General features: G+C 34.9%; 1 protein-coding gene across 1 annotated transcript; it reads right to left on the bottom strand.

Moving 5' to 3' along the window:
• Positions 1-357: 357 nt before the first annotated feature.
• LOC309387398 (WD repeat and coiled-coil-containing protein-like) lies at positions 358-9,215 on the bottom strand (the record flags this gene model as incomplete). Its single annotated transcript, XM_081943871.1, has 3 exons — positions 358-564; positions 2,153-2,273; positions 7,305-9,215. The coding sequence occupies 3 exons, from the start codon at positions 9,213-9,215 to the stop codon at positions 419-421; spliced, it is 2,178 nt and encodes a 725-aa protein (XP_081799997.1). The 3' UTR covers positions 358-418.
• Between the last annotated feature and the right edge of the window lie 1,648 nt (positions 9,216-10,863).

The raw sequence follows: 10,863 nt of genomic DNA, 5'->3' as shown, positions 1-10,863 counted from the left end.
ATTATTTGTTGCTTTCATTGTAGTATTCCCCATGCTAAGTGGAAGAAGTCTAAAACAGTTGTGTTATGTTGTTATTTAAAAATAATATATTGTTTGTTCATCTGCAGAGTTTCCTAATGGCAGTACTAACTTTAAATAAACACATCTGATAGATTTTTTGCACACAATATCTGATTGGCTTCAGAAGTTATTCTTTATTTTATTCTTTATTTTAAATCCAGTATTCCCTTCTTAGTGTTGAGAACCATCCTGATTAGAATGTAGAGTAAATCACTGAAGGGAAAACACACTGCTAGGCAACTTTTGTAAATTACAGTTAAAATACACTTGAAAGTCCCAGTAATCATATTCTAATGTGTCAGTTCATTTATGTTCCAGAATGTTTTTTTAGTTTCCTGAGTCTCACCATGTTTGGGGGTTATGACGACAAATTTGCTTTGAACACGTAACTTTCTTGGGGATCAAAATTATCCTTGCCATCCCTTATTATGATCTCCTGCTTTGCTTTAAAAGCTACTGGAATAAAACCTTCACCATCAGCGGTAAGAACTATCCAGGAAGGACCTAGGGAAGAGGGAAAAAATGTCAGAAGATGTATGCATGAGTTAGATATACAAGTGCTTGTCTAAATGTTAAGTATATAATCCTTTGTGCTTCTTTTAATAGGTTTTTTTCAATACTGTTACAAAAATTACATGTCTGGTTTCTGTTTTAAGCCAAAGCGGATAGACAACACAGCTAATTATTTTTTCACCTTTAATATTTACAAAAAGATAATCTGGCTTTGATATGATAGTTGCATATTATACATACATACATACATTTGATATATTTTTCTATGAAGAAAAATGAAGTTACCTCTTGTTACAGAGATAAAATAACAAGCTAATTTTAATTACTGTAATATACAACTTTTTAAAAGAATAATAGAAAGCTTTAATATTTGAGGGTTAAATCTGAAAAGAATATTAAATATTTATTGTGCATCCTCTTTGTTTTAGTTGCTTAGTTAGTTTAGAAAAGTAAACTATAAAATAGTAAACTCATGACCTGAATTTCTTGATTACTGAAAATAATTATTTTAATTATTTTTAAAGTTTCTTTTAAAAACCATATTCTAAATTCTTATTTTGTTAATGTGGTATGTTGTGCACAAGGGAGCTATTCTTGCTCATGTATGCATTTTTGATCAATTGGGAAGTTTAAACAAACCTAGTAAAAACTATTTCTTATGATTTTAAAACATTTAAGGAAAAGCAATAAGAAAGCTTATTGCACATTTTTATCAACTTTGTTAAAGATTAAAACTGTATTTATGTTTTGCCATGAGTCATTGTTTTGACCATAGTTTGGCTGAGTTTAGGCTACATGCTAACCCAAAACAAAGCAAGTTACATGTGGCTTAGCATCTTTGTTCAGCCAGTTGTTTAATGGCAATGATTTTTTCTTTACTACTAACATTAGTAGCTTTATAAGATTGCTGTGATATAAGAGGGCAGCTTTATCAGGCATCATTAATCAGTGCATAGATGTCTGAGATCAGAGGGATAAACTGATTTTGCAAATTCCAATAATCCATCGTTTATTTAATCATTTACTAAAATCACAATTAATCTTATGCAATTCTATACATAAACCACTAGGCTCAGTGTCTAAAATCATTGAATACACTGAATTATCAGTGTATTTGAGCAGAGGTAAAGTTGCTTAAGTGGATTAAATAAAGTGTTACCTTACTATCAATTTATAGGCAATCCTTGTTATTCATCGGTTCTATATTTGTGAATTTGCTTACTGACAAAAATATTTTTGTATCCCCAAATCTGTATTCACAGCATCGTCGTGCTTACTTTCTGGCATGTGGGGCTGCCAAACAATCAAAATTACCCAATATGCAGGCTCCCAACTAAGGTTTCAGCATTTGTTAATTTGCTAATATACGCAGTATTTTCACAGAGAATTGCCTGTATTTCCAATCCATTTTCTAGATTAATATATCCATAAATAGAGGATTCACAGTCTTGCCTAGACTTAGGAATGAAGGTCAATTGAACATTGTACTGTTGGGTTATGGGGGGAAAAAAACCCTGTGTACCTCAGGTTCCCAAAAGTTAGTTTTCACTAAAACAATTAAATAATAAAGAGGACTTGCCATGTTTCATTTCAACAATATGCAGATCAAAAAGTTGCTGGACTAAATTCAGATGAATTTTGCCATTGTATAGTAGAATATTGCGAGTTTCTTCAGCTATTGCTCCATTTGAAGAACGCTTCTTCAGGCACATATACATTAAAAAAAATATGTTATTAAAATATTGGTGATATTTAAAATCAGTCATTCAATTTGTTAATCCTATTCTCAGAAACAAAAGAGGTAGCCTGCTTCGTGTAGGAAGCAACCAAACATGTCTATTCTTAAGATAACCCCATGAAATCAATATGAACCAATATGGAGATGTAAGACTGAAGCAGCTCAGAAAGAATATTTGGATATATTGGATACTGTGCAATGCCTAGCAGCCCAATCAATTTGATCTTACCAGGAAAAGCAGCTAGTAATCCCCCTACTTTTGGGAATCATTAATGATCATCATCAAGATGATCATTAATTCTTAATTTTACTTCCCTGTGGAAGCAGCTGAAAACAGCTCTTCCAGAGGATATTTGAAATGTGATGCTACAATATTGATTCCTTTTATGTATTTATTTTGTCATGCCATCCATGTATTCTTGTTTTACTCCTGCAAAGTCTTGGGAAAGCAGGGAATAAAAATAATAAATAATAATGTTCGAATCAATCTCAATTGGATTCAGGAATAGCACAAACTCCACAATCATGGTTTACAAACCACAATTGCTGGGATCAGAAAACATACATTATGCCACAATGGGCCAAACTACATTATAGTACTGCATAATATTTGAGCCCAAGCAAAACGTAATTGGCTGAGTTTAGTCATAAATATTGTAGCATTATAACAAATAGTGGGAAAGTACACAATCACTTCCTTCAACTCCTAGAGATTACTTATAATGACGTGTACATCTAGGTATGACATAAAACTGAAATGAGGGGAGGTAGAATGCAAGAAAACGTGCACAAAAATAGATACGGTAAATCAAGAAGCAGGATAAGAAATGGGTTTTAAGGAAAACAAACCACTTGAGATACATACATAGCAAGCCAAATATAATGTATCCAGTTATATCCAATGATGGATAGAATTCACTTGCTCATTCCTGTTAGATTAATGAAATAGCAGTAGTTAATTTCATTTGTGTGATTATAGAAGAGCATGTTTTATACAATATGCTAAGTCAGAATCAGTGAAACCAATTTTTGGCCTAGTACAATGTGTGAACCAATTCTTATTTCAATGTTTACCATAGATTACCATGTCAGATTTTTTTTTCTGAATAATGAGAGTGAATTCTACATTTGAGACAGTTTGTGAGTGTACAAGGTATGTTGTGACATTACTAATAGATAAATATTCATATCCTTAAGATTAGTCATCACACAGTATTACATTGTTTTCAATGGTTTGTTTTTACTGCAATAATTATAACATATTCTATTTCTTATTATTCCATCATTCTGGTTACAGTCCTAGATTATAAGGTAGTAAAACTGTTTTGTACTTACTAGGATTTCATTTTCTTTAATATCACACATTAATCATATTCATTCTATGTCAATTGAAATTTGCAATATTTCTCAACTCAATTTCTGCAAGGAAAACAATAATGGGGTTGGTGGGGGATATGCATGTGTGTATTTGAAACTAAGGAGTACTAGAACCTTGAATTACTTTTTTTAAAACTCAAGGTTAATGTTGCATTCTTACATTTTGAAATAAGCAACACATCAGACTGGAGATGGTGGTATTTTGTCTCCAGTACTATGTTGTGCTTTTGGAAACATTAAGCACCAATATTTCTCTGCCTTCATTGAGTATGCAGTGTGCTCTCCAATGTGCTGTTTTAAGATTAGGTATTCTCTGTTGGAAAGTGGTGGGCCATAGATTTTTTGCTAGGTATGTTCTGAAGAAAACACCTCACAATTGTTTGCTCCACAACTTCATGAGTGAGGAACTTGTGGAGTCATCTGGCATTCCTTTGAATTTGTGAACTCCTAAAAAGTTGGCAGAATTTTCACCATTTTGGGGGGCTGAATCCTTATTGCTCCCAGATTGTCTAAGCTGCCAAAAGGACGTGAAGCACAGTATTCAGGAAGCAGTGAATACTTCCTTGAGGGAGCAAGTAAAAACAGCACTATTGAAAGAGGCAATGTATTCCCCCTTGAACCACAACAATTATCATTCATCTCCAATTTTTCCTTTTTCTTTATTTTGTTATCACTAGCTCCTTAACCAAAATCGCACATAAACCTTGGGGGTGGGAGGCAGCTTCTTTAAGATACAGTGGGTGAAGTCTTCCCATTTACAGACAGCTTAATTCCAGTTTTTATTTACAGTCTGAAAGTTTGTTTTATAGCAATATAAAGAAATTTGATTTATATATAAAAATCAAATATAAAGGAATTGACTCCCAATATAGAAATGCAAATGAACATTCTTTTCAATTCAAATCAGAATCTGGGGCAGGGAATGATGAGATGCGGAAAGAAGTAAAGTTAAAATCAGTCTGGTGATTTTCAGCTGCTCAGAGCTAGCTGATGGTTGATTGCAATCACATCTTCTAATTCTAATGGAAGATTCACTGGATGCCTGGCCCCCTGCAGGGAATTGTTAGATCTCTTTGACCATGTGCACCCAGGGTTAGCTAAGCACTAGAGGATGTTAAGATATAAGGTGAATGGTTACAATCATTAACATAAATAAGTCAATTAATTGCTAGACACGGAGTGGCAGATTAAAAGCCCTGGCATGACATCCACTATCACAAGGCAGTTGTGGCAGAACTTGGAGGATGCCCACACCAGATCTAAAGCATCCTTGCGTGCTTCAGATCTAAATACTGAACATTTAAGAGAAAATAAATCTGTTTCCGTTGGGGAACTACAACTCCCAACATGTCTCAATATATTTATGCTGGCTAAATACTTGGGAGTTGTAGTTCAGCAACATCTGGGAAAAAATTGAGAGTTGTACTTTATTTCCCTAACTCTGGACTTTTTTCTTCTTGTATTCTGTTTGTTTGCTTTGATGCCAACTGCTATAAATCATTGTGAAAATATCATTACCAGACAGAATGCCATCTGTTTCATACTACCACCCACTGAATAGAATTGCAATTAAGAATTCATCAGACTTCCAACCACAGAACCGTTAGCACCAGAGAATGTAGAGTAAGTAACACAATTATCATCTTGGATAACAAATACTATTCTGTTTTTTATATATTCAAAATTTTCGTTTATTCTGAACTTTATCTTTTTCTCTTTGCTTCAAAGTATGCACCCACTATCTCCTATTTTAATTATTGCCCTTCCACCTTTTCAAACGTTAAAATGCTATATATGCTATAAAACATCAATTTTACATTAATCTGCATTGGCTTTCATAACCATTGGTGTTTTCAGTCTACTTCCAAACTGCTTTCCTGATTGCTGTTATTAAATATGACTTTGATAAACTGCAGTCATTCTAGTCTCCTGATTTGGTTAATTGACTTCTTCAGACTTATTTTCCTCTCTGTCCTCTACCTTCCATTACTTGTGTATGTTTAACTTGGTTTATTATCAATTTCTGTTCCTTTAATATATTGTTGACTTTGACTTGGGGTGTGTGTGTCATTTTATGATCACTGAAATAGCTTCATCTTCTAAAATCTCCTTAAAACAGAATATCATCAAAGTGTTTATGATACCGCTTTTTCCTTGCAACTTTGTGGTATAAATGAGTTTGTTTTTAACCAAAGAAGTGTGCAAAACTTTCAGATCCAAAGGCCATGTATGGTCTTTTAGTACTGTGCTAGGAAAACTAGACAAAAAGTTGGAGTTGAGGGAACTGGAGAAAAAAAATGTAATTTACATTTATATTGAATCACAATTCAGTACAGCTAACAACATGATTGCTGTCAGGCAGGCATTTAAAGACTTTCTATTACATAAAATTAACATTTTGATACAACTTTGGGGAGTCTTGTGAGTTGCATTTGGGGACATCTGCTTTTAGGAGGCCAAGTACAGAGGAAAAGAAAAAGGGGAAGGAGGAGAAATGAACTACCTATGGCTGTATGTAGGGAATCATGTGTATAGTTACAGAAACTCTTCCCTAGTGAGATGGATTATGGACATCAACTATCCTCCCCATCATTTGTTCTTCACTTCTATGGTGAGTGAACATGGGAATAACCAAGAACAATCCTGAATTTCCATTTTTCCTTTACACCTACCAAAATTTGACAGCCCTATCAATTTGATAAATAACTATTTCTAATCAGTCTAATCAACATAATTGTACATCCCCAACCCTCTGCTTCCATTCTTTTAATGTTCTGTGAAATGCAATGTGTTAATAAGCATATTCCAAATTTTCAAAATACATCCTGCATCAACACAAATGCTTTTAAAGAAAAAGTTAATTATTCAGACATTTTTTTCCAGCTTCTTCTCCTGCAAGGAAAACAGCAATGAGGATGGTGAGAGATATCATGTGTGTGTTTGAATCTAACAGGAATATCAGAACCTTGAATTTATTTTTTTAGACTCAAGGTTAATGTTGCATCCTTACATCTTGAAATAAACAACCAGAGGTAGTAGGGCTTTGTCTTCAGTACTGTCTAATGCTTTAGAAAACATTAAAACAGCAGGAATTAAAATTAAAACAGTGGAAAAAATTATGTTTTTATACATAATTTTTGTGCTGCATGAAGATGTGAGGAAAAAGAAAGGAATTCCTATGCTCTTGAGAAGACAAGAAAGCCTGAACCATTGGGTTTATTTTTATTTTTAAATTTTCTTCATTACGTGAGCAAATATATTTCTCAATGCTTTAAATATTTAAATGAATCTTTTAAGCATGTGTAGGATTACTAACATATATTGATCCAGTAACTTGTTTTTCCAAAAATTATTTTAAAAACTACATACTTGAGTATTTATTACAATAGGTAATGCCTTCAAATGGACATATAATACATTAATGACAATCACCCGAGCAGAAAAGAATGTGCAAATCTCACTTCTCTAAAGCCAAATATGAAACACAATAGCCATTATTCCCTGGACAATACTTCAACCGAGCATGGAATGATGCAGCCTGCTAAATAATTTAAAGATTTTGTCAATTGGTAGCAAGCTGCCAAAACAATTTACAGGGAAAATGTTTTACAATTACCTGGTATTTGATGTGTAGGAAAGGTGGTTCTTGAGAAGAAGGGTAGACAAGAGATAATCTCCTCCCATTTTTAGTGTGTTCTATTAATTCAAGGAGTCTCAAATGTAAGTCATTGAAGCTGCTATACCATCTTTCCAGATTTATGGATATTTCAGTTGCTCTTTTATCATTATCCAATATGCTATTTTTAGGAGAATTTAAAGATTTGTGTGCTACTTTAGATGAAGTCGATATATTGGAAAATCCAGTAGGTGTTTCAGCACCAAACAAGGCCATTGACCGATTAATTGGTTCAGCTTCCAAAGTTTCTAGAATGGATGAGTTTCTCAAGGCTCCTTTTTCATAAAAAATGCACACATTGGATGGGGATGTTTGTTCATAATTAGGACTTTTCACTTCCAGCCTGTGTTTCCTTCTACTGGGTGACTGAATAAAAGTATTAACTGGTCTTGAGAGCTCCTGCTCCACAATACAATCCTCTGAAGCAAAGTTCTTAAAATGTCTTCTTTTCTCAGGAAGGCTAACAGAAGGCTCAAAAGTGAATGACAAAGTTTGTCTAGTCCCAGATTTTGATGAAGAGTCTTTGCCAGATATTAATTCTTTCATCAGCAATCTGACGACGTATCTGTCTGAATTAGAGGAAGGAATAAATGTGGGATCGGTGAATTTTTGCTTGCCAACCAAAACTAGTAAAAGTTTATCTGTCAAAAAGGACAGGCCTTTGGGCCGTTCGTTTCTGTCTAGTTGGATCCGTTGCAAGTTGGGCACACAGGATGATGTAACTGAAGAGACCAAAACAATATTGCAAGTATTAGAAGCCACTGCCACCATTTGAGCACTAAGGTCAAAGGCAATTACATCAGGGACCGAAATGCCTGGAATGCTGACTTTTCTAGTTGTGGTTATCTTTCCTTCGTAAGTGACCAAGATCAATTGTGAAGAACACTGACCACTTCCTAAAGGGCTGACCTTCCTCCTCAAAGGTATACGACTGCGATCCAGTTTCCGGTGGTTTTCCCGGATACTGGTTAAATTAATTGGGCCTGATGAAGATGAAGCAACAGAATGCACTGCTACTGATTTATCCGAATCAAAAGACTTCCTTCTCGAATCCATTGAGTATTCTTCATCCCCAAGCACCAGAGTAGACTGCGAAGAATCTGTAGACATAAAATCCATTTCAGAACTAATTGGTAAATCAAATGTAATACCAGCATTTAAACCAGGTACCTTATCAGGAGGGAATTCAGTAGCCACAGCAATTTGAAAATCCAAAGTAGCTTCAATAGCACAGATACAGCCTCCAACATCAAATATTGGGCAAAAAGTGCAAGCATTCAGTGTTTTCTTGGCCTCATCCCAAATATAGGAATGAAGAGAACTGCTTATAGCAATAATTAGACGATTGCCTTCCTTGGTCCAACAAGCACAGTGGATGAGTCCCGTGCTTTTAATGTCTGCTTTAACCTTGGAATTGTCTAAACGAACTGCATATAAAACAGAAGCATCCCTTTTGGTAAATACTGACAAAATATCCCTCTTTGGGTGCCATGCACAGCCTTGGGGAAGCAGCTGGAACGGCTCAACAATTTCACAAGTCCGGAAAACCATCAGCTTATTCTTTTCCAAAACATTGTGGATTAGCTGCCAAATGCTCACACGCTTCTTATGCTGAACAGCAAGCAGAGCTGGCAAGTCGGCAGAATAACATGCATTCCAATAAAGTGCGTGGACATGTTCAAATTGACCGATAAGAATCGAATCACCAAATCTCCATTCTTTGCTATGAAAATGCAATGGTATCAGTGTAACTTGCCTGCCATCTGTCCATGCAATTCCATATATTGGATGAATAGCCTGGTATAAAGCATTAAGGCCAGTTCTAGGAAGTTTAGCTTTTCCTAGCTCCATTCTTGACATCTTCTAGTGCTTGCTCTCAAGTAGAGGTTCCATCAGACTCATTAGAACAGCTTAATGTATCAAAGTCTTCTAGTTGTAGACCAATTCCATGTTAGTAAGTGATGGCCTTTCTTTTAAGGTTGCAGCTCCCTTCACTCTGAAATTCTACTGCTATTACTCTAAGAATAAATCTACTTCCAGACTGCTCTTTCTATGTTCTTTTCCTGGGAGAAGCTAATGAGCTTTAACTAATTACTGATCTCATCTATTGCATTTTCTTAAAAGACTATTTTTAACTTTTAAAGACCGGACTTTAAAAATAGCACTTTAATACCTGAAGTATATCAAGATCTCTTCTATGCTCAGAAGAAAGCTTTTGAGTGCTGGAGAATAACTTTAGTTGTAGCATGAACTGAAGGACCAAGCTCTTCTGCTCTTTGAAGGGAAAACTAAGTAAAAAGGAACCATATCTTCAAAGAGTAACATTTGTAAATAGTTCAAAGCAAGTAATATTAAGGATAAACAAAAAACCAAAATAAAATATTACTGTATTCTGACTGATACTGCCATTTCCTTCTGCTGCATCTAACCTCTTTTCATTTTGCTCCTTTTAATTTGGGCAACAAGAATATATACAAATGTTTATTTCACATTTGCAGAAAACAAAATCTGGGTCTTAATCCTGTTATATTATTTTTGGAATAGAACTCTGATCAAAGATGCCTGCAACTATGCTCAGGCAAATAGATTTTACAGTGTTTAATACATTTGAAAGCTAAACCACAGCTTTTGTAAGAAATCCTGGATGACAAAAAACAGATGTTTACAGTAATATTAAAGTAAATTGATTTAGGGGTATCTTGGTACATTTTTCACGAACTAGGTGGTTTTTAACATATATTGTAGATGTTATTTGATAAGGTACTTATAATCAGTCTCACAAGTAACCTGCATCTGCACAATCAACCTGTCTTGCCCTCCCCTCTACAGTCTCATTCCAATCAATTTAAATCCTACATCATGAAGCTGTAACTCACAAAAGTTTATGCCTTAAACCAGGGGTCCCCAACACCAACACCCCCGTTTGTGGAGTGGCACCAGTCTTCAGCATGCCAGAAACCGGGCTGTCCAAAAAAGTCAAGCCCCGTCCACTGGATCCAGGCAACATGTGAAACCACACATCCTCTGGTCCACGAAAAAACCCTCTTTCCACGGAACCGGTCCCTGGTGCCCAAACAGTGGAGGGCCATTGCCTTAAACTGTTAGTCCAAAAAGATGCTACCAGAATCCTTTTGATTTTTATTAATGGCAGAGAATTTGTACAAAACACAAAAACCATACTTCAATCATCATCTTAAACATATGGCAAGCAATCATTGGATGGACACACCCAACAACAGTCATCCAATTACAATCATAATTGAGCCCAAAATTATAGTTATATGTCGTTATGATCATAAGTTGAGTCTCACATAACTAGACCCAATTTTTAAATATTTTTGTGGCAGTCATTAAGTGAACATCATGGTCATTAAGAGAATATGGCAATTGTTAAGCAAACCCATTTCAATAAAATGTAGAAAAAGTGCACTTGGGGAAACAATCTAAGTTACATGAAGAAAGCTCACAAGCTTCTCTATCTGAACTAACCAGCTTTTAC

This window comes from Natrix helvetica (assembly GCF_964273705.1).
Source record: "Natrix helvetica genome assembly, chromosome: 2".
NCBI lineage: Eukaryota > Metazoa > Chordata > Lepidosauria > Squamata > Natricidae > Natrix > Natrix helvetica.
The sequence above is the reverse complement of the archived record's forward strand: the minus strand, read 5'-3'. Positions and strand labels throughout refer to the sequence as shown.